The sequence below is a fragment of the Talpa occidentalis genome, unplaced genomic scaffold (assembly GCF_014898055.3).
Source record: "Talpa occidentalis isolate TD23 unplaced genomic scaffold, MPIMG_talOcc4v2.1 talOcc4.8, whole genome shotgun sequence".
Lineage (NCBI taxonomy): Eukaryota > Metazoa > Chordata > Mammalia > Eulipotyphla > Talpidae > Talpa > Talpa occidentalis.
The window spans coordinates 25,274,235-25,288,809 of NW_023605194.1; the positions used below are offsets into that span (position 1 = coordinate 25,274,235).

At 40.9% G+C, this 14,575-nt stretch overlaps 1 protein-coding gene across 6 annotated transcripts in view; it reads right to left on the reverse strand.

The window, feature by feature from the left end:
• Positions 1 to 14,575, reverse strand: part of PLCE1 (phospholipase C epsilon 1) — a 241,650-nt gene that overhangs the window by 63,721 nt on the left and 163,354 nt on the right. For all 6 annotated transcript variants that reach the window (XM_054690581.1, XM_054690580.1, XM_054690577.1 and 3 more), the window contains 3 exons: positions 9,728 to 9,873; positions 8,151 to 8,409; positions 6,394 to 6,599 (listed from right to left, as the gene is read on the reverse strand). In XM_054690581.1, coding sequence (XP_054546556.1) covers positions 6,394 to 6,599; positions 8,151 to 8,409; positions 9,728 to 9,873 — 611 coding nt within the window. The remainder of the gene's footprint in view (positions 1 to 6,393; positions 6,600 to 8,150; positions 8,410 to 9,727; positions 9,874 to 14,575) is intronic.

Consider the following 14,575-nt stretch of genomic DNA (forward strand, 5'->3'; position numbering starts at 1 on the left):
ATTTACCCAAAAGACACAGAAACATCAATTCCAAAGAGCACCTGCACCCCTATGTTTATAGCAGCACTATTTACAATAGCTAAGCTTTGGAAACAACCCAAATGCCCAAAAATAGATGACTGGATCAAGAAGATGTGGTACATATATACCATGGAATATTACTCAGCATTCAAAAAAGATAAACACATGCAATTTGCAGCAACATAGATGGAGCTGGAAGGGATCATGCTCAGTGAAATAAGCCAGAAAGAAAAAGAAAAATACCGGATGGTCTCACTCATAACAGGAATCTAGAAAACCTATATATGGACCAGGAAAAAGAATAACTATAAGGAAGAAAAAAATCAAAATCAACAAACAACGATGAACCAGAGACACTCTTGGGGGAGGGGGAGGGAAGGAGGGATTGGGGTCAAAATTGGGGTTGCAATTGTATGGGGAATATAAAAATAAAATTTAAAATAAAAAGAAGAGCACCAAGGAATGAAAGGGAAAGATATTTGTATCCAGTCTCTGAAGGGGTTCTGGAGTATCTTTTAGTTAGAAACCTAAAGGAAGATAAAGGAAGATAAACAATTTTTCTAATTTTCCCTGATGAAAATCTTTCTTTTTTAAAAAATTGAAATATAATTGACATGTAACGTATTAATTTTAGGCATATCCAGTAACAATTTGGTATATATATATATATATCCCATGAAATGAAATGAAAATCTTTTATTAGAGGGTAAGTGGACTATTTGTTAGCCTGGTGTTGTATTTTCCTCAATGGTTCATGACTTCCTATAAATTTAATAAGATTACATGAGCATGATTCATCAAGTGATAAACATAACCTAAATGGAATCTTTCAAGACTGAAGAAAATATACACTTTTCCCAAAGAACTGGCTGCAGCTGCTCCCTGTAAAAAAATCTTGAGTTTTAAGCTGACTTCTGGCAACTTCTTGCTTTTAATTAACCTAGCACCTTCCTCAATACAGGCATTCTAAATCATATCTGGACAGAGTGTGGCCTTTGGAGCCAGCATCCTAAGGTTAAATCCTCTGCTAGCTGTGAGATCCTGAATAAAACTATTGTGAGGATGAAAGCATTCAGTTTATGTAAAGTATTTAGGAAAGTGTTTGCTGAAAGTTGCTTGTCAACAAAAAACAGCATGTTAAGTAGCACTAATAATATTATTGTCTGGACTGTATTTACAAAGTCAATGTCCTAGAACATAGCCACTCACACAAACATTGCTTCTGTGTAAAAACGGTATCCAAGTTCGAAGTTGGGATTCCAGTAATAAAAAGCTTAAATTAAATGCTATGTAGATAGTGGGAAAATGGCTTTCCTTGTCACAGGTCATTGAAGCAGGACTGGGAGGACTGGGTCTCAGGTACAGGCCAAGGAGACAGGAAGAGAGAAATAGAAGGTTCCACGTATTCCTGGCCCCAGAAACTTCCAGCAAAGTTGTGATCAGGGTGTGGCAGACTGTGAAGAGGCCTGTCCTGAAGCAGTCAGCTGTACAGGTTAAAAGGAGTGTGTTAGTAAGTTTGGGACATGTCTGCACCATCCCTTGGAGAGTAAACTGATTGGTCTCCTATCATTTTATTATTTTGTGCAAGCGTATGTACATGTAAATCCTGGTAACTGTTATCTTTTTGCTAATACTCTACTTTCTTAGAGCTTTCTTATTTTATATCCCTGTAGGGTTATATCTTCAGGCAAGTCTCTAAGGAGCTTATTGGGATTGGAGGGTTCTGGAAAATAGCTCTTCCAGTGATGGAGGGGTGCGCCAAAAATGGAGTCTTCTACCAAGTTGCCCAGGACCCTCAGCTTGGTATGTGAACAGTGAACGGGCAGACATTAATTATAACAGTCACCATTTATATGGCATTTAGAATGTAAACTTGCTTGTTTCACCTGCATCATCTTACAAATTCTCATGGCAGCCTCATAAAGCAATGTGATCATTCTTATTTCACAGATGAGAATGCTGTAGCTTAGTAAGATTAAGTCATCTACCCAAGTGATACAAATAGTGATCGAAGTGGTGGTGGTAAGGTTCAGTTCCAGGCAGTGTGACTGCAAGTTTGAGCTCTAATCAGCTCAAACCACCTCCATTCTAACAATATTTTAGGAAATACTTGTTATCTAATTATGACCAAGTTGTCCAAATGCAGCTTCTTAAGCTGCAGCATCTTAGAGAAGGTCAGTAATGCTGACAATAAGAACTTTAGTTCCAATATGACTCAAAACTTTTCTCCACACTCTGTATAGTCTTAATTTCCATTTTCTAATAGTGGTGCTGCTCTATGCCTCTTTGACTTGCACATACTCACAGAGGCAAAGTCTATTTATTCTTCATGCTGTTAACTTTAAAAAGTCATTATTAAAGAGTTTATAGGTCATATGAAATGTAATTGGAAAGGTTTTAGAATTTAGATTTTCCTAATCTACAGGAACAAGAAATGAAAAGAAGCTGGGAGTTCCTCTACATTGATATTTTGATTCTCTCAACCCTGTTCCTTTCCTCCTGAGGTTTTCAACTTTTATGATTATTTTCCTGGAGTTTCTGGAGTGCTTCTAATGGGTTTTCTAGCAGGAGTGGCTGAGAGATTTGAGAAAATTACAAGAACATCTTGCAGCTGAGAAAACCACAGGAACATGAGATTTTCCCTTCTTTCTTTCATGTAATTTTCACGGGGTGGTGGCTGCCTCATGAACAGAAGCTGGAGATTACTGTTTATAGAGTCTTTCTTTCAGCCAAATCAACAAGAAAGCATGGTTTATATGAGTTGTGGGATCTGGAAATTCCTTTGTCACACACAACCCCGAGCTGGATATTTTGATATAGGGCTTTGGAGGCAGAATGGATTCCCAAGCCCTTGCAAATTGTCCTAGAAACAGACCTTGCTGATATGGTCTCACTGAATTTTATTACACAACCTCAGTCCCATCTTATATGTCCATGGTTCTTTTTAGTACAGTCCCTCAGGGTAAGGAAATGATTACTAATACTGAGGTATATAGATTTCATTGTGAGGATTTCAGCATGACATCATAGACTTATAAAACAATTGTTTGCATTATTCTACTTTTTTCCCTTTAGGAGTGTTTGCACTCCTAAAATTCTGGAAAATGGGAATTGGAAGAGAAATATTCTTAGGATGTAGAGGATAAAATGTTTAGGAAGGGGGCAAGGGAATAAGCAGAAAATTGGAAATAAATATGTCCATAGAAGAAAATAAAAAAAAATAAAAAACAAACAAATGTCACGAGAGGTAATGGGGTGATGCAAGGAATTTATCATTTGAAGGAATACCAGGGAAAGGAAAGGAGGTAAAGGGATCTCAGAGGCTAGGTCTCTGGGGTTCAATCATGGTAGCTTCCTAAAAGTATTTTAGAAAGGTTGACACTTTAGGTAACACACACACACACACACACACGCACACACACAATATTGACAATAAGAACTTTAGTTCCAATAGGACTCAAAACTTTTCTCCAAACATCTGTATATTCTTTTTATTTTATTTTATTTTATTTTTTTTTAAACGTTAGTTTTTTTTTTTTTTAAGATTTATTTATTTATTCATACCAGCACTGGGTACAGTCAGAAGCGCGGGAGGGTGAGAGAATTCACCAGAGCCAGAGCAGGGAGCAGAGCAGGCAGACTGACGAAGTACACTGCTGAGGGGAGCAGTGGGTGGCAGGAGAGGTCTGTGTGCCATGTGGGACCCTCGCCCGGTGCCTGGGGATCGAACCAGCGCTGCAGAGGCTGCAAGCAGCTTCACAACCCAGCGCTCAACCTCTGTACCACCGGGGAGGCCCATATCTGCATATTCTTAATTTCCATTTTCCAACAGTGGTGCTGCTCCTTCTGAATGTTATTATGAAAAGGTGCCTAGTGAATGTTATTATGAAAAGGCACCACATCATATTCATTATTTTATCTATTCAGTATCTTCGATAATAGGATAGAAGGAAGGAATTTTGTAGATCTTGTTATAGGGCAGCCCTGATACAAAACGGGGTGCCTGACTGTGGGTCCTCACCTGCACGCTTAAAAGGACTTATCAATACTCTACTGCAGGCACACGCGAAAGGTTAATAAAAGGTTTATTTACAAGGGAAGGGCAAATGCTGAAATGTACAACTCGGGGAGAAAAGTGGGAGACAAAGTTTTAAATGCGTCCTACCCTATCCGCTGATCAGGTATCCCAAATGGCACTCTGTGAGCTGGCCGTGAGCCAGGAGTCGTGAAGCCAGGAGGCGGGTGACAGAGCGAGAGACCCCAAGGCCCATGTGTTTGGTTTTTATACCCAACCTGGCTGCTTAACTCCACCCTCAGGTTCCAGCCACCTTCCCTTTGGTGGTGACGGGATTTGTCTTTCCCAATGTCTTGATAACTTTGGTCTGGAGTGGGGGTGGAGTCCACAAAGCCTGTATGGGATTAGCTCAGGACATCCTTTCCCCCTAACAATCTCAGTGTGAGGAAAAGGTACACATCTCCCAAATATCTCTGATTTTTCTGGAAAACACAGTGACTCTTGTAATGAACTGTGACTCACAAAGTTTAGTTATTATGTAGACTGTATAGTACACATTTATGAATATACTATTTTTTCCTATCATATTTTTCTTAATATCCTCAATAATTTATATTTATTCTAATATGCATTCTGTAAAATCTTTGTGGAAGGAGACAAATATATACATAGATATATAGATCACTATATAAATAGATAGGCAGAAAGAAGTAGATCTAGATTAAGGACTTCAATGGGTATAAAATGCTTTCCAAGCAGAAAAAAGCTCACTTGTAGATGATCCTCTCTGTATCTACAGATTACCACTTGTGTCAGCAAGATGTAGTAAGAATATATTCAGCTGACCTCTGATTTGAGATAAGCCTAATAAGAAAAGGAACTGGTAGAAGATACTTGTGAGACACTGTGGGAAGCACAGTCACAGTTAAACTTTGAACACCTGGGTCCTCTATGGAGCGATGGGCTGGAAAGTGAGGTTTGGAAGAAAGCTCAGAGGTTTTGGAGAATCCGGACTATATAAATTTACCTCCTTAAAAACATAGCAGTGTTAGGGGATACAGACACAAGAGTTCATTTCTGTATGCACAATTGATTCTAGGGATCTAGCACAACAATGCCAAAGAAGTTATTTTCTGGGCCTCCCCGGTGGCGCAGTGGTTGAGCGCTGGGTTGCGAAGCTATGCCGGTGCAGGTTCGATCCCCTGCTGCTCCCCGGCCACCGGAGGAGTGTCCCACATGGCGCGCAGACCTCTCCTGCCGCCCGCTGCTCCCCTCAGCAGTGTATTTCGGTCCTTCTGCCTGCTCTGCTCCCTGCTCTGGCTCTGGTGAATTCTCTCACCCTCCAACGCTTCTGACTGTACCCAGTGTATGTATAAACAAAACAAACAAACAAATAAATAAATAAATAAAACATGCCTCTATTAAAAAAAAAAAAAAAAAAAAAGAAGTTATTTTCTGGAAGCAATGTAGGTTCACACACAGAGACAACCAGGGAAGGCTTTGTAAGACAAAAAGCAGTATCTTACGCACATGCATACATAGGTCTCAGACAACTATGAGGTCTTACTCATGCATACTGACTACAGATAAAACCTTTCCTGGCAAAGTGTCAAGGTCAGTAGAACTATTGTGGATGGTGCTTAAGGAGTCCTCTGGCTGGGCCAGGTTTTGCCACTGAGTTAGGTTTGGCCCAGAAGAGATGCCCCAGCACCTCTGATTTCTGCACTTTTCATCTCTTTGTTGGTGAGCATGCCTGCCCAGACCACAATGCCTGTGGACAACCAGTTGTTGGAAAACTGAACAATGACTGAGCTGCAGCTGCAGAGTTCACCTTAAAACATCGCACAAAGCACTCTTCTGAACCCCTGGTCTAGAATCAACTAAAAGCTGGGGTGCGGGGGGTGGGGAGGAAGAGCTGCTAAAAATACTGATTTTGGGGGTATCTCTCCAGCTCTAATACATCAGTATAGTTAATTCAAAAATATGTTAATACTTGCCCTATGTCTCATCAGTGACAAAAAACCCCATTTTTATAGAAGCTAGGAAATAAATAAAAGATCATGGTTCTAATACGGAAATTGAATTTTTTAGAAATGGCAGTCTAGCCTTAGTTTTTTTTGTTCTTTTTTTTGGGGGGGGGGGGAATAACAGCAGGAAGTTAAATTATTTGCAGTAATTTTAAGACAAAGCAACCAGGATAGAAAGGTCAATTCTAGTTCAGAAATGGTAAAGTCTAAAGATGAAGAGCATTGTTATCAATAAGAAATGGTGGGTTTTGAATTGCTGTCTTTCTGAAACCAAACTGAAATAGGAAAAAGAACAAACAGGCACTCCAGTTCTTAAAATATAAAGCTTACTGCCATCGGGCTTTATCCTTCAAGGAATTCTTCCTGGAGCTGCTCCCTTCCCCCGGGCAGTCCTCTTCCTCCGCCTCCAGGCTCCTGCTGCAGCTCCTGATGATCTGAAAGATGCTGTTGACTGTGGACTCCTTCTCCGAATTCTTTAAGCCATTTTGCCCCACTCTTTGTAAGAAATTATCTTGTCCACTGTAATCGGCTACAAACTGCAGAAAAATATATGGAGAATATGCTATTGCAACTTCATATAATACCTCTAACTACTTGGTTTGGGAAATGAAATCATAATAGTCATAAATAATGGCATTTGTGCTTATTTTATTGGGAAGAAAAAGAACCTCCAGGAAAAACATTTTTTCATTTCACCACATAAAATATCAAAACTCACTCTTGTTTCCACTAAGACAACTTTTATCCCTCTAGGAATCTGCGCTCCACTTTGAATTTAAAACACAAAAAGCAATGTTATTCCAAGGTTCCCTGGGGAGGTTAGCCACTTTACAGAGGAAGGACTGGGTTATTTTATCTTGTAGTGAGAAGCTAGAAAAACCATGACAAAAAATATATTATTCTACGGAACCAGTTAAAATGATTGGGACCCAGTGAAAAGAATGAGAAACGGTGACATTTTCCTTTATTTTCCATATATCTTAGTGTAACATGCAGCCTGCCTGGTGGTTTTTAACCTCTATTGTCTGGATTCTTGATCAGGAAGTTTTTCTTGTCAGTGGGAAGAGCTGAGCTCGGCTTGGAGAGGCTGTGTTTGCTCCCTGAGAGGCTGGTGTGGGCATATCCTCCATACTTGCTTTAAGCCACGTTTCCTGCACTTTCACCCCCTTAAATAAGCCAGAGAGATGCAAGTTGTAGGACTGTACCCGCCTGTACCAGCTAGGGGTTCTCATATCTCTCTGATATCAGTCCTTTGTCCCCAGGAAGAGGCTAAAGTGTAGCAGTCTTCCTACTGCTGCAGAGAAGGAATCTGAGTGAGTGAGTGAGTGCACGTGTGTGTATAGGAGGGGTCGGTGCGGGTTGAGGGGGAAGAATGTGAGAATGTGTAAGTTAAGTTATGAGTGCCGTCACTTTGGTGAGAATCATCCTAGATTTAGGTGTGAGACTTCCAGGTATGGGACATCTCAAAATTTGCCATGAAGTTCCCCCCATTTTAGTCCCTTCTTTCAAGCACCTGATCGGGTGCTTCTTCTCTCCCTGAGAGAAGAATGTCCCGAGTCAAAGCTCACAATGTCCTCTCCACTCAGGTACAAGAAGCAACTGACTTGGGAGAACTGAGGCAGCTGTGATCAGGAGCTGGAGCTCATCCTCAGACACAGCACCTGCTTCCCCAGAGTCCTCCCATAAAGGATGGAGAAAGGCAGTGTTGACTTGCCCCTGTCCTTTGTTCCCACTGATCTGGAAAAGTTAATACTCTAACTTGATTTCTCTTATCCCCTGCATCCAGATATTCCCACCCAAAGAGAGATGAATCCCCACCAACTTTACAAATAAAATCAGAAAGTATCAACCAATTTCACTTATACTTTGTCATATAAAATCAACTTTAATATTAAGCCCCAAACAGTACTAGTTGGCATTCTTTTCTCTGGAACTTTCAAGAGCCTACTGTTATCCAGTACAGCAATGACTACTAATAGCCCTAGGCCCAGTAAGTTACCTCTTCTTAAGGTAGTGAGGGATGACTAAGTAGACCTTGAGGTGGCCATGCTGGCTCCTCAGATCACAAGAACTTTGAAAGGCCTTACCTCTAAAGTTTCTTCTTGGGAATTGTACCTCGGGCAAAGCTTCATGAGGCCAGAGGCTCCATCGAGCACTTCACAGAGCTCCTTCAGAAACACCCCACAAAATGGAACCACTTTACAGCCGGGGATGTGCAGTGCCCGGGTCACCACCTTCTTGTACTCGCAAGAAGATTCGTGCTGAGCCATTGCGTCCTTCAGGCTCCTCATGGTCTCCAGATCAGACTGGTCCATGAACTGCCACATTTTTAAAACTTTTCGTGACCTGTTGCAAGTAAATGATATTTCAAAATTTTAATTAAAAATTAAATTTTTAAAAATTTATTGAGGTAATGATGGTTTATATTGTCATTTGTATTTTAGGAATATAGGACTCCCCCACAAAATAATATTCCATTGTGTGTGTGTGTGTAATGAATGAATTATCCATTCATTCATTGATGACACTTAGGTTGTTTCCATATCTTGGCTAATGTAAATAATGGAAGGAACATGGGAGCACATATATCTTTTTGAGTTAATGCTTTCATTTTCTTCATATAAATACCCAGGCAAGGAATTGCTGGATCACATGGTAACTCTGTTTTTCATTTCTTGAGGAACCTCTTTGTTGTTTTCCATAGTGGTTGGAATGTATGTTCCACAGTGGTTCCAGTGTATGTTTCCACAGTGATTCCAATGTATGATCTCACCAACAGTGCATGAGGCTTTCCTTTTCTCCACATCCCTTAACATTTGTTATTTCTTATCTCTTAAATAATAGCTAGTCTGACATTTTTTTTAAAGAAAAGTAACACAAATTCTTTGTAGAAAATTTATCACAAAGAGAACCAAGTCATCTGAAATAGCCTTCTGTTCTTCTAGAATTTTTTCCTTCTTTGAGCCATGCCTGGTGCATTTCTAAGACTATTTTAAATGTCAGTGACATGTTCATTTGAGTTTATTCTTAGTTAAGAAAGTTCAAAAGGACAAAAAAAATTCCAACTCTGAGAATTTTCCTCTCCTCTCCCAACCCTATGTAGGGACCTGGAGAATCAAAGAAAAAAATTCTTGATTATGTTAGGAAGCAAAATCTATTTATAGTGAGAACCCTGGTTAGGAAGAACAAAAACTATAGTAGATTCTCTCTATAAAGACTTTCTATAAACCAGACACACATGCTAAACAATTTAGATTATCTCATTGTATCCAAAGTAAAGAGGTAGGTGCTTTTATTATTGTCCCTGTTTTATAGGTAAAGAAACTGAGGCTCCAGGGAAAGAAAATGAGATGTAAGTTCAAGTAACTTACACCTATTCCATGGGGGAGACAGGATTTGATTCACTATTATTACGACTTGGCAATTCACATACTTTGTCCTCACACACCATGCTGCCTCCCACAAGTATGAAGGGCAGCTGATAAGGATTGTGACTAGCTTGCAGGAACTGAGTTGTGCAGCATCTGTGAGGAACAGGACTCATGGCACTAGCAGAAGACAATATGTTTTCTAAAAACGATCATATCAATTGTCTAGTTTGGGTAAAGGTGGTCACCTGGCAACTGATTCAGTATCATTCAGCTGGTTTTCCCTCTATCCATACCTGAGGCCAGCCAAGAACTCCATGACAGCGTTGTAGTTGCCCATGTTCCAGCAGCATTTGGCCACATGCACCAAGTATGAGAAGACTTCCCGCTTCTCCTCCATGGAGCCTGCAGTGAGGATCAGCCACGTCACCCAGGAGCTCACCTGGAAAACGCAGAGGGGGGCATCTACTGAAACTGTATGTTGGCCTTTTATAATCATTTTCCTGGAGTTTCTGTGAACTAGTATGTTGGCACTTTTATTGAATGCATTTTTGGGAGTTTCTGTGAGTGCTTCTAATGGGTTTTCTAGCAGAAGTGGCTAAGAGATTTGAGAAAAATTACAAGAGCATCTTGCAAACAGAGAGAACCACAGGAACTTGACATTTTCCCAGTTGAGAAATCTGAGGTGAAGCTCTAACCATCACTGCTGTGCTCTGGGTTTCTTCATTTTTGTCTTTAAAATCAGAAGGCAGAAATGTAACTCAGAATTCCCCTAATCTATAAAATTCTATCAGGATGTAAGAAAATAAGGCCTAAAGATAATATTGATTTAAATATATTTGATGGGTGTACAGCAAGATTAAATATAATCAGTGTACTTAGCCTATAAATGAATGATATTTATCAATAGTAAATTACATAACATCAAAGGAAAAATTACAAATATATATTTGAACTAGTTTTAGTTCTGTGATGCTGCTCAGATAACTAAATAATGAGAAAAACAAATACTTACATAGCACTTACTATATGCCAGGGCCTGTTCTAAGCTCTATATACGTGAACAGATTTATCTCTCACAACAATCCTAAAAGTCAGGGACTATTATTATCTGCATTTTATGGATGAGGGAACTGAGGGACAGATAGCCTGAGAGACTTGCTCAAGGTCCCCTACCAACAGGTGGCAAAGCCTGAATTTGAATTTGGTATGTGCCCCAGAGGTAGCACTATTTTTTTTTTTTAACTTTTTATTTTATTTTATTTTTTTTTTTTAATTAATAAATTTTATTTTTATATTCCCCATACAATTGCAATCCCCCCATTCTGACCCCAATCCCTCCCCTCCCGCCCCCCACCCCCCAAAAAGTGTCTCTGGTTCATAGTTTTTGTTGATTTTGATTTTCACTTTCTTATAGTTATTCATTTTCCTGGTAGCACTATTAACCAGGCATTAAATGCTTAATGTGTACACACGATCTTTACTGTTCTCATGCTCTGGGCTTAAATGGATTCTAATGTGATTTGATTTTTCTACTACATAGACTATAGTATGTAACAATAACCCATTACAAAGTCCCCCACTTTATATATACAGTCTCAAGATCCTCTGCTTAATCTCCTAAGATTATTTTGCTGCTACCTAAATTTTGTTGCTTGGACACCAGAGTCCACCTAAGCTATTTCTCTATCTTGGCTTATGTCTGAGCTGATAAGTTGCTAACAAACCAGAGCATCCATTCTGATGGCCACCAGCCCTCCCTGCCTCGTGGCCCATAGCTGCACTTGGTCCAGCAACAGTGCTGGAACCTGGGGAGCACTCAATTTCCTGGTCTGAGTGAGAGGCAGAGATCATGGTGACCCATGACAATTGCAGGGGGAGAGCTCAAGGTTTCTGACATTAATAAAAGAATAAAAGAATGCCATTTTGAGCTGGCAACAAGCACTACAACAATAAAGTCTGACTTTGTTTTTCCAGATCAAGAATCATGGCTCATGGGAGAAGTCACAATTCTTGATTTTAAAACTAGGACTCAGGTGCTCTTCCGTTTGATGACAGGTAACAGGTTCCTTAGACTTGGCACTGGTTAGATCATTCTAAGGACTCAGTAAGAGCTGCATATTTGATGACAGAACTTGAGTACCAAAAAACAGTTAAAGAAATGGAAAAAATAGAACAGAAGAGATTGATGCTGAACAACTGTTTTCTCTCCCTACACAGAAACAAATAGGGAAATAATAGCAACAGGGAATTTTTTCCTTAGTGATAAAACAGGATTTTATTTTCTGATACCAGCCAGGGGGACTGAATTAATTATCTGCCTATTTCCTTCTGAAACTGGCTGATCCAAAATGTAATGGGTCACTTGTATCCCTGAGTCCAGCCCCCATTCTGTGGGCTCTGAACATGCACCTCTGCTCTCTACCTGTTCTGGATTTGCAGGGCTCTTGATCAACATCTGGAGAACAGATTGGAGTGAGACCCTAGGGACAAGCCCTGGTCCAGACTATCCTGGAAGACATTCAGATCCTCGTGGAAAGAAGACAACTGTTGATTTGCTTTAGATGAGCTCTCTCCTACTATGGGAAATGATGAGCAAACACTCAGAATCATAAAATCTTCGACTCTGAGCTGGAAATTCAAATCCCTCTTACAAATAAAATGGTTCTTCAGAGATCCCTCATGCATTAGTTGCTGTGTTCTCTTTCCATGGCTTTGTTCTTTTCCTGTTGAAATTGATAGCAAATCAGGGTCTCTGGAAATTCATTGATCTTCCAGGTTATTCTAGCAATAGCAGTGACTTCTTAGTCCAGGGACCTGAAAGGGTTAACTCACCTCCCCTTGGAGAGGTCTGCTTCATGCAACAGGTGCACACCACTTGGTTCATGCCTCAATCCTGATCACACAACCAGATTTATCTCCTATCAGTCAAATAATTTTCCATATACTTTCCCACAAGGCTAGGAAAAAAATAGCGATACTGTATTTCACATGGAAACCTAATTTAAACCAACTGTTCCATCTCCAAGTGTGAGTCCCCAGGGTCTGGTTGTTGAGATTATGTAAGCACTGTTATAAACACACACACACACACACACACACACACCAACATCTGCTTACATAACTCAGGAATAAATCTTATTATGGCCTAACATATTCATATTTTCATAGGTAGTCAATGATGAAAATGTTATTACCAATTATGAAAAATAAGTGACACATAAAAGGAAATAAGGATTTGGTAAAGATGGTAAAACGTTACCCAAAGCACAAACAGTGGTCACATTTACTAAGTGGAAAATGAGATGTGTTGTGGATCTGAAAAGAATTTTGGGACACTGAAATCATACCCAGACTCACAAATATTCTAAATTACCATAACTCAAGTTCAGGGAATACCCCGAGAACATAGAGCAGAAAGGTGTTCAAGGTGGCAGATTATTTTGCCTTATTTCAATTGTCAGCACAGAAAGAAGAGAGAATCTGGCCTCCAGCCCAGTTCTGTGAGCATTCCTCCCTGTGGCTCTGTGCTCATCCCATGACCCTGGGCCCTTGGTACATGTCCACAACCCTCCACAACTGCTCCTCTCCAAATGTTTTCTTCCTGCCTTCCCTTGCTTTTCCCAACATTCTGAGCTGTAGTCAGCTTGCCCCCTCTTCTCATATCACATGTCTTATAGGCATCCTACAAGCTCATTTTGGAAGGAATGCTTTTGCGTCATTCAAAATGAGCCTTCTCTTGTCTACCCATGTTCTCTGTAAAGCCAAGTCCTTACCTTAGGTCACTAGGCCCCTGTCTGTTCTTAAAGTCATCTCAATTTCTGCCCCCATTCCCCACTTTTAGAAAAGTGAACCAGGTTTTTTCAATCTCAGGGGTCATATACTGGTTGTTCCTTTTATGGGAAGGTTTTCCCCATCCCCTTCCTTGTATTTAGCAAACTCTTACTCAACCTTTAGGCAAAACTGCCCTTTGACCCTGCAGCCAGGATCCCTACCCTGGGCCCCATGCTTTACAAGGTCCACAGTGTACTCTTGTCCACAGAGTGAGAAGCCTGTGGGGGGAAGGAATATGTCTGCCCACTGGCTGTGTTCTCACTTCCAGATTATTCACCTCTATAGAGCTGACTCTCAAATTCACTCACCAGAGCCTCAAGCCTACTTCCAGGCCTGTCTGGGTCAGTTCACCTGAGATAGATCATAACTCTAGGCCTGAAGACTGACCCAGGGGTGGGACATGTGCCTCCGTGTGTGTGTGTGTGCACGCGTGTGTGTTTGTGGGTAGTCTGAACTTGAGGCCGAAGTGTCCACCAGCACAGGAGCCAGGACTGAAAGAGAAGATAGAGAGGCCATGGGCTGAGGCCTCCTTTATACTTAGAACTGGCTTCCCTAAAATCAGGGCAAAGCTGCGTTCAGGAATGAAAGCAGCACTTTCTTGAGGAGGGCTGCCTACTTGGGCTGGGGCACTGTGCTGTTATGCAGGGTCCCCATGTCTCCTTGTCCCCAAACATTCTGCACAATCAGTACTTTGTTCCCCAGTAGGTGGCATCTGGTGAGTGGTGCTTGCTGGCAGCAGTGCCACTGTGGGTGCTTAATGAGTTGGCGAATGCATGGTGGGTGGATGTGACCACCTCTTGGGAAGCTTTTCTGATGGCCCACCTAGTACCTCACACTCAGTTTTTTCCTGTTTCTTTTTTATTTAACATTGAACCTTGAGTCCAAAATTATGTCTGCATTTGCATTCTCACTGCTGCATGGATTTGCATCTGGATTATTTTAGTTGTATCTGTGGGCCTGACTCTTTCACATGGGTTTGTTCTGTCTTCCCCACCAGACCTTAAGTCCTCAAGGACAGAGACCATCTTTCCCACATCTCCAGTAAGGGATGCTTGGTGCCTCTGACCGACAGGCAGGCCACCCAGAGTCCCAGGAGGCTGTGGGCAGTGAGGATTCCCAGCCTCCAGATGCTCAGGGATTATATTTGGGAAAAGGCCTGAACGCTTCCTACTGTTGTTCCCAGGTCCAGAAAAAAGGAACATATGACTTTCTGCCAAATTGGTTTTTCAAATATACTGAGCAGAAGTTTTCATAGAAAGATGATGCTTCTATAATGGGTATCTGATAGTGCTAACTGGCAAAGGCTGGGT